At 51.4% G+C, this 15989-nt stretch overlaps 1 protein-coding gene across 5 annotated transcripts in view; it reads left to right on the forward strand.

Annotated features, from left to right (window-relative positions):
* The window catches only part of MICAL3 (microtubule associated monooxygenase, calponin and LIM domain containing 3), a 204097-nt gene that overhangs the window by 73997 nt on the left and 114111 nt on the right, over nt 1-15989 (forward strand). For all 5 annotated transcript variants that reach the window (XM_071210096.1, XM_058282477.2, XM_071210094.1 and 2 more), the window contains exons 2-3: nt 13484-13824; nt 15387-15594. In XM_071210096.1, the coding sequence (XP_071066197.1) occupies nt 13561-13824; nt 15387-15594 (472 nt within the window). In that variant the 5' untranslated portion in view covers nt 13484-13560. The remainder of the gene's footprint in view (nt 1-13483; nt 13825-15386; nt 15595-15989) is intronic.

The raw sequence follows: 15989 nt of genomic DNA on the forward strand, positions 1-15989 counted from the left end.
GCCCCTCGGCAGAAGCTGGCGAATGGCGAAATGCACATTTGCCCTGCACCCCCTTTTGTCATCCTGCCTCGGAATGACAAAGTGCTTGCCTTCTCCGACACCCGGGATTATGACAGCTTTGTGGTTCTCTGATGCAGATTTAGAAGAACACACACGCAGCCGGGAATCAGAACTATGACAGCCCTTCGCCGTCACTCTGGGGAAGTGGGCTAGGGGCTGTTGTAGAGCATTTCTTTTTTTTTTCTTTTTCTTTTTTTCTCAACACATTTTTAAAAATTAAAGTTAATAGATCACACAGAACATTATATTAGAAAAACAAGGGAAACGGACTTTGGCCCAGTGGTTAGGGTGTCTGTCTACCACATGGGAGGTCCGCGGTTCAAACCCCGGGCCTCCTTGACCCGTGTGGAGCTGGCCCATGCGCAGTGCTGATGCACGCAAGGAGTGCCGTGCCACGCAGGGGTGTCCCCCGCGTAGGGGAGCCCCACACACAAGGAGTGCACCCATAAGGAGAGCCGCCCAGCGTGAGAGAAAGTGCAGCCTGCCCAGGAATGGCCACCCACACTTCCCGTGCCGCTGATGACAACAGAAGCGGACAAAGAAACAAGATGCAGCAAAAAGACACAGAAAACAGACAACCGGGGGAGGGGAGGGGAATTAAATAAATAAAAATAAATCTTTTTTAAAAAAAAAGAAAAACAAGAGGGAAGCGGACTTGACCCAATGGATAGGGTGTCCGCCTACCACATGGGAGGTCCGCAGTTCAAACCCCAGACCTACTTGACCCGTGTGCATCTGGCCCATGCGCAGTGCTGATGCGCACAAGGAGTGCCCTGCCACGCAGGGGTGTCCCCGCGTAGGGGAGCCCCACGCACAAGGAGTGCGCCCCATAAGGAGAGCCACCCAACGGGAAAGAAAGTGCAGCCTGCCCAGGAATGGCGCCACACTCACGGAGAGCTGACACAACAAGATAATGCAACAAAAAGAGACGCAGATTCCTGGTGCAGCTGAGAAGAATACAAGCGAACACAGAAGAACACACACCAAAGGGACACAGAAAGCAGACAGCTGTGGAGGGGAGAGAGATAAAAAAAAACAAAAACAGAAACCCGTTTCCATATAACCCAACTCCCCACCCTTCCACCCCCATCGTATTTGTAAATTGTATTTTTTTTTAAGATACAAACATCACAAAAAACAGAGCATTTCACGATATGCTGCAATTCTCTTCTAGAAGCCACTTTCTCTTGATAGAGGACAGTTTCTCTGAGGCGATTTGCCCACTGGAAACAAAGCTGCCTCCAGGTCTTGGCTCCTGTCCTGAGCTCTCTCCTGCTGGCAGAAATGGGGGTGGGGGTGGGGGAACCAGGAAGCTCCCCTTCCCCCAGGTCCAAGGAGGCGAGTGGGCCTGGAGATAGGGCAGCTGACCAGAGGAGCTCTTCCCCCTCGGGCAGACGCCACCCACAGTCCCCTCGGAGGATTCCTGGTCCTCTCAGCAGAACCTGGTGGCACTTGCTGAAGGGGCTCCATTCATTTTCACTTGATGGGGTGTCCTTCTCGCATCCTAACAGAACCCGGACCCCCAGACGTCTGGGCATCCTGGAGCAGTTCATTCACTGTCCAGCGAGCAGGTAGTTCTCGGGCCCCTGCTCCGGGCCAGGAGCTGCTGTCGACGCCACGGATACAGCATCGAGTAAAATGCCAAGCCGCTTTGCCCTCTTGAAGCTGACATCCGAGGGCAATCGGGAAAGGGAGACCCACGATAAACAGACAAGGGACATCGTGGGATGTGGGAGTTGTGACCAGGGAAAGGGTGAAGCAGTATGGGATCAGGAAAGGCCCCACGGAGACGGTGGCATTCAAGTAAAGACGTGAGGGCGGCAGGAGAGGAAGCCATGCGCAGGCCGGCCTCCTTCGAAAGCACATTCCTTGGAGGCCGGGGTGTTCGTATCTTCCTAGAGCCTAGAGAAGTGCTTGGCACGTGAGACTCCCAAAAGTAATTTTGAATCAGTGCATGATCTACCCTGGAGGGAGAGTGTTGCAGATGGAGGGAAACAGGCAGAGGCTGAGGTGAGAGTGTGTGTATGAGGAGCTGGAGGGGAGGGACGGGGGCAGGAGCGAGTGAGGGGTGGGTGCATATCTCCGTGGGGGACCCCGGCGCTTTACAAGGTATCCTCCAGGTTAAAACTATGTTCCTAATAACCCTAGCATGCTACTTCCCTTTTCTCCTCTTGTTCTCCTGAGCCTGTGGTGCTTTCTGGAAGCGATGTGATGTGTGACATTTACACACCTGTGCACGTGCCCACACACGCACATCTGTGATATTGCAACAGATCGAGCGCAGAAGCAGAGATGAGAATCCAGACATTAAAGACATTTGCAAAACTAAAGCGCTGTCACTCTTCTCACTAAATTTGCATTTTGGAAAATACTGTTATTTTTCATGAAAACATGTTGGTTATGCTAATACGTCATGGGTTGTTATTTTTAAATGCATTCATCAATATATTCAAGTATTTTTCTCAGTTGTAAATTTAAATACAGTGTATTAACAGCTCTTTGGACCTTCAGTAATTTTTAAGAATGTAAAGGGGTCCTGAGGTTAGAAAGTTTGTGAAGTAGTGTTAAAGGGCCCTTGTAAAATATTTGCCTTTATGCTGGCTGAGATGGAAGCCACGACCAAGTCAAACAAGGTGGAATTGTGAAGAGAGTCGTAAGGACCCCAAAGCATCCTGAAAAGAAAGCACGGAAATACGTAGATAGATATGGGATGAGGGGGTGAGGGAGACATGTTTTAGAAGTGACAGGTTGTTATGAAAAGATTTGGTATGTGTCAGCGGCTTGGGGCACACTCCACCAGGCTTTTTAATCTTTTAGTTGGGGCTTTCATTCTCCTGGGGGCAGAGAGACAACAAGCAGATAATGCACCTATACCATGTCAGGTGGAGAAACATGCCAGAGGGAAAATAAAGCAGGGTTAGGGGCTCTAGGTGATGGGGGTGGGTGGTCTTTCCCACAGCTGGTCGGAAAGGCGTCCCTCTAGGGTGGTGTGTGAGGGAAGACCTGATGAGGGTGAGGGGGCAGCCCAGGATGACGCGCCTTCAGGCAGAGACCTGGGGGGCAGCCAGCTGGGGTGCTTAAGCAGTAAAGAGGCCCACCTGGCTGGAGCCAGGCCCTGCTGGAGGGCTTGAGCCGAGGCGTGGCCTGATGCTGGGTGCTCTGGCTGCTCCGTGGGAAATGTTCTGCAGGTAGGACTTGGGATCGGATCTGGGAGCTTACGGCGGGCACCCAGGTGAGGGGAGCCTACCATGGGTGCCCAGGTGAGGGAGCTTACTGCAGCCATCCTGATGAGAGATGATGGTGGCTTAGATGAGGGTGACAGAGGACAAGATGGAAGAGAGTTTACTGAAGAATCAACTATGGAATGTGGCAGAGAGGAGGAGAGTTCCAAGGTTTTTGGATCGAGCAGTTGTGTGGATGGTGGTGCTATTTGCTGAGATAACAGAATACTAGGGAGGCCCCAGGTTGGGGTGGCAGTCGAGTTCAGGTCTGTGTATGTTAAGTTGGAGAGGCCTGTCAGATACTCAAGTAGAAATATCGACTAGACAATTGGGTCAAGTTCAAGAGACCGGAGGATTCATCTAGGGTGGGTTTTTTTCATAGTGGGTTGTATCCCATTAGTGGGTCATAAAATCAGCATAGTGGGGACCTGCCTTTTTTTTTTTTTAACGAAAGAATAGAAAACATCAGAAAATCTCTGTAGTCAGGAAGTTTTGTGTGGAAACTTACATAAATAGATAACTGTATACTAGGTCACCATATAAAATATATATATTTTTACTGTGGGTCACAGTTAGAAATGTCTAAAAGCCACTGATACAGGGAGTGAATATAGATTGAAAATAAACTCAAAGAGTGTTACCAGGGCCTTTCAGCATAGAGGTTGGGGATATGCAAGGAGCCCCAGTGGACCCGGGGACTTGCTGGGGAGGTAAGAGGAGGAGGAAGTGGGACCTGGAGTCAAGGGAGCTGGAGCCGTAGGCTGGGACCTGTCCGTTGGATGTGACTGTGGAAATCACGCTGACCTGGATGAGACAGGTCCACGACTGGTGAGGTGGAGCCTAATCGGGGCCGGGTCGGGGCAGTGAGAACACAGGCAGATCTTTCGGTGAGTTTTGCTGAAAAGGGGTGTCGAGTACGTTAGAGGGGATCGTGGGGTCAGGGCAGGGTCTTTGAAGGTGGGCGGTCTCCGTTGAGGGAATAGTTCTGTTTGGGTGGCAAGGGACGGAAGCAGGAGAGGGGACCGCTGTGGGAGCTGGAGCAGTTGAGTAAGAGAGGGGACGGGTCCTGAGGCACGAGGAGAGGATGCTTCAGGCCGGCACGCGGGCAGGTGAGCCATGTGGGCATAGACTAATGGCAGGAGCTGGTGGAAGAAACACAAAACCAGCTCAGAAGAGAGTGGTTGAAGGAACTGCGGCGCATGCCCAGATCACACATATTTGGAGGCTGTCCTGTGAAAGAGGAACTGATTTTGTCCTGACTACCTCCAGGAGGAACATTTTGGACCATCAGGTGTAAAACTCCCCGTATCTTTGATTTGGATCTTCCATGTAGAAATTGTGACCTTGGGAAGTTAGCATTTCAAGCTGCTCAAAGATTGAAAGAGAGAGTCCCCAGTCACTGGAGTTATTGGCGTTTCTCAGACGGTTTCTAGAAAGGGCACATGTAGGGTGGCTGGTTGGGCAGGGGACTTGCCCACCCTGGATTCTGTGGTTCTGGGGCAGTTGGTGTAGGCAATTAAGACAACTGAGGACCCCCAAATTCCCTTCCAGGTTAATCTCTTGCCAGTTTGTGTGTACTGGGCAAGCATTGTAAACCCTCGGCTGCAGGTTCTGCCCTTGGGAGAGGGAGGTAATTCAGAGGTTACAGAGTCCCTTTCTGGGTATTGGGTTTCCTGACAGCTCTACAATCTTTTTTTTTTTTTTAATAAAGATTTATTTATTTATTTCTCCCCCTTCCCTCCATTGTCTGCTCTCTCTGTGTCCATTTGCTGTGCGTTCTTCTGTGTCTGCTTGTATTCTCATTAGGCAGCTCCGGGAACCAATCCTGGGACCTTGTGGAGTGGGAGAGAGGCGATCATTCTTTTGCACCACCTCATCTCCCTGCTCTGCTGGTCTCTTATTATCTCTTCTCTGTGTCTCTGTGTTGTGTCATCTTGCTGCACCAGCTCTCCGTGTGGGCCAGCACTCCGCGTGGGCCAGCTCATCACATGAGCCAGCTTGCCCTCACCAGGAGACCCTGGGTATCGAACCCTGGACCTCCTCTATGGTAGACAAGGGTCCAGTTGCTTGAGCCACGTTTGCTTCCCTACAATCATTTTTATGACTCCCCTTTACCAGCCCCCTGGGCTGCAGGAACCTGGGTGTGCTCCGAGCCCCTGTTCCACAGCAGCCCTGGAAGCCGCCCCTTGCAGCCTGCCTGCCGGACAGTTTCCTGAGTTGACGCCAGTGTAGCTGGCTGCATGGAGAACCTCGCAAGCAAGGAGGTCGGCCCTGTGGAAAGGACTGATTTTTAAAAAAACTTCATTGTAGTAACATGTATAGTATAAAATTATTGTTTTAAACGTTTTTAAGTGTCAGTGATGTTAATCTACAATCTACAATGTTGTACCTTCCTCACCACCATCCATTACCAAAACTTTTTCATCACTGCAAACAGAAACTCAACCCATTAGGCAAACTCCCCATCTCCCCCATAAGCTCTAATCTGTTTTCTGTCTTCTATAAATTTGCTTATTCTAGATAGTTCATGTAAGTGGTCTCAGACGATCTCTGTCCTTTGTGGAGAAAGGCAGCTTCCCTCCCCCCTCTTGATGACCAGGAGTTATTAATTTTGATGAAATTTCATTTATTGATTTTTTAAAAATTATTCCTTATGCTTTTGGTGTAAAGTCTAGGAAACCATTGTCTGACACTAGGTCCTGGAGATGCTTCCTTATGTTTTCTCTAGGGGTTTTATAGTTCTAGTTCTTACATTTAGGTCTTTGATCCATTTTGAGTTAATTTTTGAACATGATGTTAGGTACGGGCCAACCTTCATTCTTTTCTGTATGGAAGTCAGTTTTCCCAGCATTATTTGTTGGAGAGATTATTCTTTCCCCATTGACTGGACTTGACACCCTGGTCAAAAATTGATTGGCCATGGATGTGAGGGTTTATTTCTGAACCTGCAATTTGGTTCCATTGGCCTATATGTCTGTCCTGGTTCCAGTAACTACACTGCTTTTGTTTTTGTTTGTTTTTTTTAAATTCTTTTTAGAGAAGTTGTGAACCTGCAGAAACAATCATGCACACTGTGCAGAATTCCCATACATCACCCCTCCACCACCACATTGTTCCTCGTTGTGGAACATTTGTTACAGGTTATGATTCACCGGGCTGGTCTGTAGCGTACATTTGGTATAGTTTTTCCATACCCCTCTCTATTATTAACACAGTACCTTATTTGACATGGATGCGAGAATATTCCAGTGGCCCTTTCATTGCCCCTGGGTGCTAGGATCGTAGCTGTCAGATGAGCGAGGCGCGCTTGGTCTTGGGTTCCTTTGTAACTTGGCTCTGTACCCAGGGGATTAGAAAATGCTTTGTGATTGACTCCTCCAGGGTGTTGTTGATGGCTGGGGTGCCAGAGGCACTGATAAGTAAGGTGCTAGTACTATTTCTGTTGCTTAGTATTTCAGCAGCCAATGGAAGGCAAGACTGTGAAACCAGACCGCCCTTCCTTCCATGTACGAAAGGGCTCCCTTTCTAAGGAGCAGATGCAGTGATAAATTGTGAGAGGAAGAATCGTGCATTGTGTGTCCTTGCTAAATATACTTGAGACTGCCTCTTGGTGGTAGCTGGGCGGCTCTCTTCAGAGCAGACTGTGTCTGTCTTGTACCTCTGCAGTTCCTGCTCGCGGCCTTCTGATGAGCTTTCAGTTTCTCAGGACCATTCCGAGGGGACAGCTGCAAAGGAGAGAGAACGGAGCCCCCTGTGTGATACGGTGGACGTGGCCCCTGCTGCTTTTCTCCTTCTGGAGGAAAGTCTAAGGAGAACTTGGGAGTAGGTCTGCAGGAAGGTGTATTCAGGAAGAAACTCACATGCAAAAAATGCTTTGGATTATCAAGAGTGCCTTGTGGTTTGCCTTAGAAACGAGGGCCAAAAGTGCCAAAATGCCAAGTTCTTGATCAGTCTTTCTGCAACACAGGCTAAAAACTGGGGTCACTATGGGGCCACTGAGGCCCCCAGTGTCTTTTCTGTAGCCTCTCCCACCCACTGCCCTTATCATAACTTCTGAAGCAGGTGGAATGGAGAGAGGAAACAGTGATGAGCAAGCAAAGAAAGCTTTGAAATAGTTTACTCTCCTTTTATTTTTTATTTTTTATTTTTTTTAAAGATTTATTTATTTATTTAATTTCCCCCCCTCCCCTGGTTATCTGTTCTTGGTGTCTATTTGTCGCGTCTTGTTTCTTTGTCTGCTTTTGTTTCTTTGTCCGCTTCTGTTGTCATCAGACGGCATGGGAAGTGTGGGCGGCGCCATTCCTGGGCAGGCTGCACTTTCTTTTCACGCTGGGCGGCTTTCCTCACGGGCGCACTCCTTGCGCGTGGGGCTCCCCCACGCGGGGACACCCTTGCGTGGCACGGCACTTCTTGCGCGCATCAGCACTGCGCATGGCCAGCTCCACACGGGTCGAGGAGGCCCGGGGTTTGAACCGCGGACCTCCCATATGGTAGACGGACGCCCTAACCACTGGGCCAAAGTCCGTTTCCCTACTCTCCTTTTAAAACTCTCTGAGCTCTATCATTCTCTTACAGAGAGTAGTCATTTATTTGGCTTGAGTATAAAACCTTTTTTTTTTTGCTGGGACTTAATTATCAGCTCCTAGATAATAATAAACTGCGGGTTATTGAACCCTGCTCTGGCCCTGGCACTGCTGAACATTTTACAGGTGAGGAGTGCACCAGGGCTCAGGCATTGTTCTATTTGAATCTTTGTTTCTGGGTTACTTGGGGGCAGGCATTAGCTTCAGCACTGGTGATTTCATTTATTGGGTGTTTGGTTCTGACTCAGGCACTTCAATGTTTATTTAGGGCAGCAGAACTGAAGAGCAAAGGTCAGTTCATTCCTCACTCACCTCGTTTCTGGATTGTGAAGGTGTTCGAAGCTAGGTTTTCTTGAAGAAATAGCTGTCAGCAGAGAAAGCAGGAATAAAAAGTTAGAGGAGATGTAACACAGAAGCCAGGCCATCCCGGGGTCTCTCAGACCATTTCACGGGCTCTCTGAAAGCATCACAGACTTGGAGGTTTCAACCCTGATAGGCAGAGGCAGGCAAGGAGAAGCGCCCCTTCCCGGACTGCAGTGAGGATTCCCTCTCTGCTTAGGTTCTCACTACTGGTCTAGGGCCGGAGAGCTGCTTCTTGGGAATGCCTGTGCGTTTCTCCTCCGTCGTCCCCAGCCACCGGCCAGGCCACCGAGTACGTGTCTCCCGCGGGTCAGGCTGTAGCTACCATGACCTGGCCCCTGCGGAGGAAGCTGGTGTGCAACAGAGACAGGCACTTAGTGTCCTTGCGGAAGGGCAGGTGCACGTGAGGAGCTGGTCCTCGAGGTGAACACTGAGCCGGCCCTGGGGGCGGGGTTCATCTTCCCTCCCCTTCTTGCTAAGAGTGCAGAAAGCAGACCCCACGAGCAAGGCCGCTTTCCTCATTGTGTCCTGAGCCTGCTTCCTAGGGACCAGGAACCTGCCTGACCTAAGGGCCCTGGGGGGAGGGGGGGCCAGGCGCTCTTGGTACAGGAGCGGGAAGCAGCGCCAGCGGGACCAGGAGCTGTCGTGAGCAGTCGGCTCACTGCCTGCAACGCCGGGGGCCTCAGTGGCCCCATCCTCAGATGAGAGTGACCCCAGTTTTTAGCCCACATTACAGACAGACTGAAAGGCGTTTCGGCGCTTTTTGCCCCTTTTTTAAAGACAAACCACAAGGCACTCTTAATAATCTGAAGTATTTTTTTGCATCTGAGTTTCTTCCTGAAACACGCCTTCCTGCAGACCCACTTCCAAGTTCTCTTTAGATGAAGCCCCCCCCTCCCTTCGCCCCCAATTGAATGGGGCAGGAAAGGAGCATTTCGTAGACTCTTATCCATGATTCAAAGGTCTGCACACCTGCTGGCCTGTTAATGGCATGGTGGCAAGGAAGAAAATGAACTAAACTCGGCTCTGGTTCCACGCTCTTGAAGTACGATTCTGTTTCGTGGTTTTGGTTTTCTCTCTTCCTCCTACTTTCAAAGATAATTTCTCCCCTGCTCCCCAAACAGCCTATTCCAAGAGCTAGAGATTGAGTGTTCTCAGAACTGGCCGTGAGTCAGGCAACCTTTTACTATTGTTGTAAACAGAAACCTAAGCTCTGTCCCTGCATGTACTTCACGGCTGACGCTCCAGCGCTTTCCTCCACGGCCAAGGAATGTGCAGGGCTTCTGAGTCAGCCGCCAGCCACCCCAGGACGGAACCTGCCTCGGACCTTCAGCAGGCAGGATCCGCGCAGGGCCCCCGCAGCCGGGCACCACCTTCTCTTCCTTTTTCCTCTTCAGGCTCCTTCCTGGCTTCCCTTGCCCTCCTTCCACACCTCCGCTCCGCAGTCCCCAGCAATTCCGGCACCTTCCGGCCAGGTTTCCCGGTCTCCGGGTTCCTGCGATTATGACCGCCAGCTTCTCCGGATGCTGGGTCGGACGGTGCCCAGGGGTGGTCCAGGAGAGGCGGAGGAGCAGGATCTGCCCTGACCTTTGGGGACGAGGGTAACGTGCAGTTGATGAGCCGGGGGCAGTGCCGGGAACAGCCCCTGTGCGGGGCTCCCTGGCTGCTCCGAGTCCCTTGCTGATTGAGTGGCAGTCCTGGCCCCACAGGGCTGCCCGCCGCGGAGAAATGCTGGAGCGTCTTCCCACCGCGGTTATTTGGCTTGCAAAGCAGGAAAAGTGAGGCAGCCCCAGGGAGCCGGGCCGGTGTCGTCTGACGCCGGGTGCCTTGTCACATCGTCCCAGGACCCGACCTACCACTCTTTATCTGTTGTCATTAGTGACCTGCAGGTTGAAATCCCTTAGGCTGGGCACTTAATATTCACCTGCTGCTCAGAAACCTGCACTCTGCAGCTGACCTGGAGCCATGGCTGAAGCCCGTGCTCTGGAAGTGTTTTACCCCAACAGGAGGACTGGGGACCATGGTGAAGGAAGGTGCCTGCGTGTGGTGGGGTGCGATTTGGAGATTCTCTGTGGTAGCTGGCCGCTCTTTGGAAGTGAATATTTATTTCCAACAGAGGAGGCTGCAACCAGCCTAGGGGATGTTAGCCCACTGGCAGAATGCTTCTCCAGAAACAAACCCCGAAACTAGCTCTGAAGAAGGTGTGAGTACCAGGCGGCCCGCTGAAATACCTGCCACGGGACCTTTCAGCCTGAACGCCCTGGCACGAGAGCAGACAGGGACTGCTGGTTAGGAACAAAGAAAAGTCATTTTTCTCTCCTGGCACAGGAGAAGCCGCCCAGGTGTGTTCCGAGCTTTCCAGGCATCGTGACCCTGGTCAATGGTGAACAGGTGGGGTCAGGGCTACCTGCTCGTCCAGGTGCAGGGAAAGCTGCAGGTGCCCCGCAGAGAAGGCACCAGGCACGAGGGCCCCCGAGGTAGCAAACCAAGCTCTTGGTTTCTAATGCTTCTTGTCCCATTGCCCCCTCTCTTCTGTCTTCCTACCCCCACGAGCCATCTTTCAGCTTTCTGCCATAGCTAAGCTGAGTGCTTGCGAGGAAAAAATGGGCTCTTTTTAGGCACTTAGAAATATTCCGCCGGCTGCCTCACCACGAATAGGCCTTTATTTAGGGGACACTGAAGGTCAGTTCTAGTTAATTCCATTTCTCACTAGACTCTTGGCCACATGGACATCGGGACAAGCTGTGGTGCTTGGCAGAGTAGGTGCTGGGGCTGAGAAGCTGAGGCAGCGTGTTTCAGGTCGAGGGTTATCGTCTTGTGCATAGCATAGTGAACCTGTTGTGCATGAGTGTGATCAGTAGTACAAGTAGAAGAGTGTGCTTCCATGAAGGAGAACAATGGTATGTTAATAGTATAAGATGTTAATAGCAGGGTCGTATGTGGGCAAAAAACACACCTAAAGCAAACAGTGGGCGGTAGCGAAGAGTAACATATTTTTCCATCACTCGTAAAATTTTTAAAAATTATGCTGAGTGAAAGAAACCAAACACAAAGTACTAGATAAAATGTAAATATAGATAAATCTACAGAGGCAGAATTAGATTAGCAGTTATGTACAACTGGCGAAGGATAGAGGGATTAAGAGGTGACTGCTAAGGGGAAGAGGGCTTTTATTTTTGGAGCAGTGAGAATGCTCTAAAATTAATTGTGGTGCTGAATGCACAACTCTGTGATTATGCCAAAAGGCCCTGAAGGTATACTTGAGATGGCATGTGAATATATCTCAATAAAATTGCTTTAAAAATTGAAGAAGAGAAAAAGCAGAAGGAATTTCGGCACAGGCAGTGGTCTCTTAAAATTTATTTACAAAGCAGTTAACTGCACAGTTGCTGTTAGCTGCCTGTTCTAAAACGATAGTCTTTACTGAAGCACAGATGAGCTTTTCCTTAATATATTGTGGAATAAAAAGAGACTTTAATTGTTTTACTTGGCACTGTTAGTTCTTATTAATAAAATGTGCATGAGCATTTAAAAAAAAATAAAGGACTTGGCCTCCACAGCACACTAAGAGCCTGGTGGCTGAGGGCATGAGAACATGAGGGGGAAATGGCAGTTCCTCGTATTTACTTGTGACTTTCTCTTGTGAAACCGCAGACACATGTCCAGTTGATTTTGTTTGACCTTAGAATATTGTCGTATGGTACAGAGAGAGGCAGAAGGTTGTTTCTTCATCACAAGGAAGGATCCCATTGCCTGGTGACTGTGTCTTGAGACAAGTGAAGCCACCACGGCCCGGTGGCGACCAACACCCGCGGTCGGTTCATTAAATAGTGGGTCTCTTCTTGCTTCTGCGCCCCTCCCCCCAAACACAGCGGATCCACGATGCCCACCCCATGCCAGTAAATCCTCTGTAAAGCAGAGTTCCAGTCCAGGAGCGTCTGTCACAGTCGTGGTAAATTGGTGACTCCCGTGCTGGCCCATTCTGGCTAGAACCAGGAAATCAGTACTGTGACTGAGAATGTTCTAGACTCAGAGAGCTTTAGACTTGGAAGAAAATCCATCGGGCTAACCTCCCCGTCGTACAGAGGAGCAAGTCGAGGCCCGGGGAGGCAAATGGACGTCCCCAGGGTCCCACAGCCAACTTCTGGCCCAGCGAAGTCTGAACATGGGACAGAAATGATGGGGCATTCCCGAGGGAGGGGGCGGATAAAGGGGCATGTCGTGCTGCCCCCACCTTACAGCCGCCGCCCAGCAGCGCAGGGTGGTAGGCGTGGGCAGTGTTGATGGGCGGAAGCGTTAGACATCCGCGTCACCACTGCCCGATACGGCGGCGGGCGCAGCGGAGCGGCCAGCAGAGCTCCTAACCCTGCCCTGTCCACGCGTGGCCCTGTATGCCTCGGCGCTGCCCAATGTTCTCCTCCTCGGATGTCTCTTAAGACCTCCCTCCCCTCGTCCTTGATACTCTTTTTAGGGGGCTCACCCTCTTTGCTAGTCTCTTCCACTTGGGTGCCTCCCAGCTCTCACCCGGAGCCCACAGCTCTTCCCTCCCTGTGGACTCTTCCTTGCATGATGTCCCTGCTGTCGGGGCTTCAGCTCCCACCCGGCCGCTAACGACTCCCAAGTGAAGGGCTGCTTCCCCGACCACTCCCTGAGCTTCCCGTCCTGCCCTCCTGCCGCGCGATCCCCCCGCTGAGGCGCCTCGAGGTAACAGGTCCGAGAAGGAGCCTGGCACCCCGCCTTCACAGTGGGTGTTCCATTCGCCTCGTGTCACCTTTTACTCAGCGGTCCCAGCTGGAAACCTGGGTGCCCTTCTCCACTCTCTCCTGTCCTGTCGGAGTCATGCACAGGCCGCCTCCTCTTCCTTTCCCACGTCCCACACCTCTTCCTGCCCGGCTAGTGTGTCTTTACCCTGAAGGACTCAGCTGCCACTTCCTGTAGATTCATCTCCAGTGAGGACCTGGCCCCCCAGCCCCGTGATTCGGACTCTCTTCCTCGATGTTCCCAGGTTCCTTGGGGACACTTACGCTGTAACCGTCTTTTCATGCGTCTGTGTCACTCACTGCTCGAAGGCAAAAACGGCCTTCCCCAAGGTCTAGTAGCACCTGCAGTAAAGAAAGTGTGCAGTATGTATTTGTTGAACAAATGAATGCAGCACAGAGGGAACTCCACTTTGGAAAAGGTGTGTCTCCTGGAAATCGTTTGTAGAAGCCCCCTTGGATTCGCTGACCATTTCTTTTTTCTTGCCTTTCTTATTGTCAGGCTAACGTGACAGTGCCCGGCGGACCACCAGCCGGCCCACTGCCCCCTCTGTGAAGGAGAGCAGCGCGTGCGGGAGCATGGAGGAGAGTAAGAACAACACGACGAACCAAGCTCACGTCCTCTTTGACCGGTTCGTCCAGGCCACCACCTGCAAGGGGACCCTCAAGGCCTTCCAGGAGCTCTGCGACCACCTGGAACTGAAGCCCCGGGACTACCGCTCCTTCTACCACAAGCTCAAGTCCGAGCTGAACTACTGGAAAGCCAAAGCCCTCTGGGCGAAGCTGGACAAACGGGGCAGCCACAAAGACTACAAGAAGGGGAAAGCATGCACGAACACCAAGGTAAGGGTTCCGCCGCCCAGTCCCGGCTCCCTGACCTGAGGAAGTAACCAGGTGCCGGAGAGGAGGCTCAGTGGAGGTAGGCCAGGTGGGGGCCAGGCAGGTTCTAGCCACAGCCCAGCCTGGGAGGTCCAGCTCATCCCTTGGTAAACTCTGGGGACCTCTCACCTGTGCTCATTTCCCCATCCCATGTGGCCAGACTTTATTCTAAACTCCGTGTTTCGTGTGTTCCCATATTCAGCTCTCAAGGTTTCAGCTGTTAAAGCAACAACCCTGAAGTCAGATGGCACAGGAACTTTTTATTTTGCTGGGACTCTGCTTTGAGTCTCACACGCTTAGGGGTGTGGATTACTTGGCTAAGCAGCAGCCACATCCCGTGAGCATCCTTCCCTAACGTGGCTTTGTGGTTCTCAGCGTGTCTTCTTTATACCGTCGTCATTCCAGATTCAGTAGCTGGTAAAGAATACTCTTTGCCAACTTGGGGGTTTGCCACAGGCTTCTGGCCTCGTCCCATCCATGTTCCAAAGGCCTGTTTGGATTCATAGGCAGGTACCTTGTGAACTGACATACTTCTGTTGCTTTCTTCACAATCGAGAGACCTAGGGTCTCCACGAAACAGGTGGCTCTGGGTGGCGATCCGAGATGTGTATTCCTTGTGCAGGGGTCGGTGCGAGGAAGTGGAGAAGGGAAGATGCACTTGTGCTTTCCTCCTTAACTCAGAAAGCATTCTGGAGAAGTTTGGAAGAAGCCAGGGGGCATGCCCTTGTCTGCCTGGCTTCTTTTATTCTCTAATGAGCTTTAATTGACCCTCTGTGGATACCCAGAGACTCACCTCCAGTGGATTTGCATTTCGGTTGATATTCCTCAACACAATTCAAGAAATCTGAAGGCAGGTCTTTCAGGAGGGAATACTGGATTTAGGAATAAAAGGAATTCAGAGCCCAGAGCCCGGCCTGCACGAGGGGACTAGTTAAGCACTCCTCACTCTCCCCCTGTGCACTTCTCTGCAAAGTGGAGCTGCAGGGTCTTTTCTGCACATTCAGTCTAGAGGTGATGATTGTAGAACTCTTTTCAGCAAAGAAAAACTAGGCTCTGGGAAGTTGCCTCCTGAGAACCATTTGGATGGTCGACCCCTTCCAGAACTTTTAAGATTGCCTGGGAATACGTATTTACTAACCTGGGTCGTCTTGGACACAAATCCCCTTGGTTTAGAGCCCTTCCAGAGCTCCTTCCCCTACCCATAACGGGTTAGATGTGATCTGCAGGTGATTTGTTGAAGTGCTGCCCCGTGCAAACACATTGCAGGTGTGCGGTCCTGGCCGTAGGCTGCGCAGGGGGTCACGTGCTGGGTTTACGTCCAGCACCCACAGCCAAGCATCTGGCCACAGCTCTCACGCCTCTTTCAAGGCAGCACAGTGCTCTGCTGGGACCCAGAGCGGGCAGTGGGAGACTAGCCCTGTTTGGGGGTCTTAGGGAAGGCAGGTCGTGAGACGACGACCTTGGGTAGAAGAGCGAGCCTTCTCGAGAGGTTCCACCTTGGCCCTGAGAGCGACTGTGTGTTTCAGTGTCTCATCATCGGAGCCGGCCCCTGTGGCCTCCGCACGGCCATCGACCTGTCCTTGCTGGGCGCCAAGGTGGTCGTTATTGAGAAGCGAGACGCCTTCTCCCGCAACAATGTCTTACACCTCTGGCCATTCACCATCCACGATCTGCGAGGTCTCGGCGCCAAGAAGTTCTATGGCAAGTTCTGTGCCGGAACCATCGACCATATCAGTAAGTAAACCGGTTCTCATGTAGCCTCCCTCCCGTCCCCCCTGCCCACTTGCTCAGTAGACAGAGACAGGGCAGGTGGTCTTGGGGCTTCATACCCAGCACCCAGTTGCTTCCAATGCCATTCGTGTCTAGCTGGTAGCAAGCACACTGCGTGGAGTCAGAGTACCTGTCATGCAGCGGTTACGAGACCGGACACTGAACCACGAGGGTATTTTTCTATGGAGTGAGTTTGGCTTAAGGATTTCTTTTTTTTTTTCCAAGATTTATTTTTTATTTATTTCTCTCCCTTCTCCCCACCCCCAGTTGTCTGTTCTCTGTGCCCATTCACTGCGTGTTCTTCTGTGTACCGCTGGTATTCTTATCAGTGGCACTGGGAACCTGTGTCTCTTTGTTGC

This window comes from Dasypus novemcinctus, chromosome 20, assembly GCF_030445035.2.
Source record: "Dasypus novemcinctus isolate mDasNov1 chromosome 20, mDasNov1.1.hap2, whole genome shotgun sequence".
NCBI classification, from domain to species: Eukaryota; Metazoa; Chordata; class Mammalia; order Cingulata; family Dasypodidae; genus Dasypus; species Dasypus novemcinctus.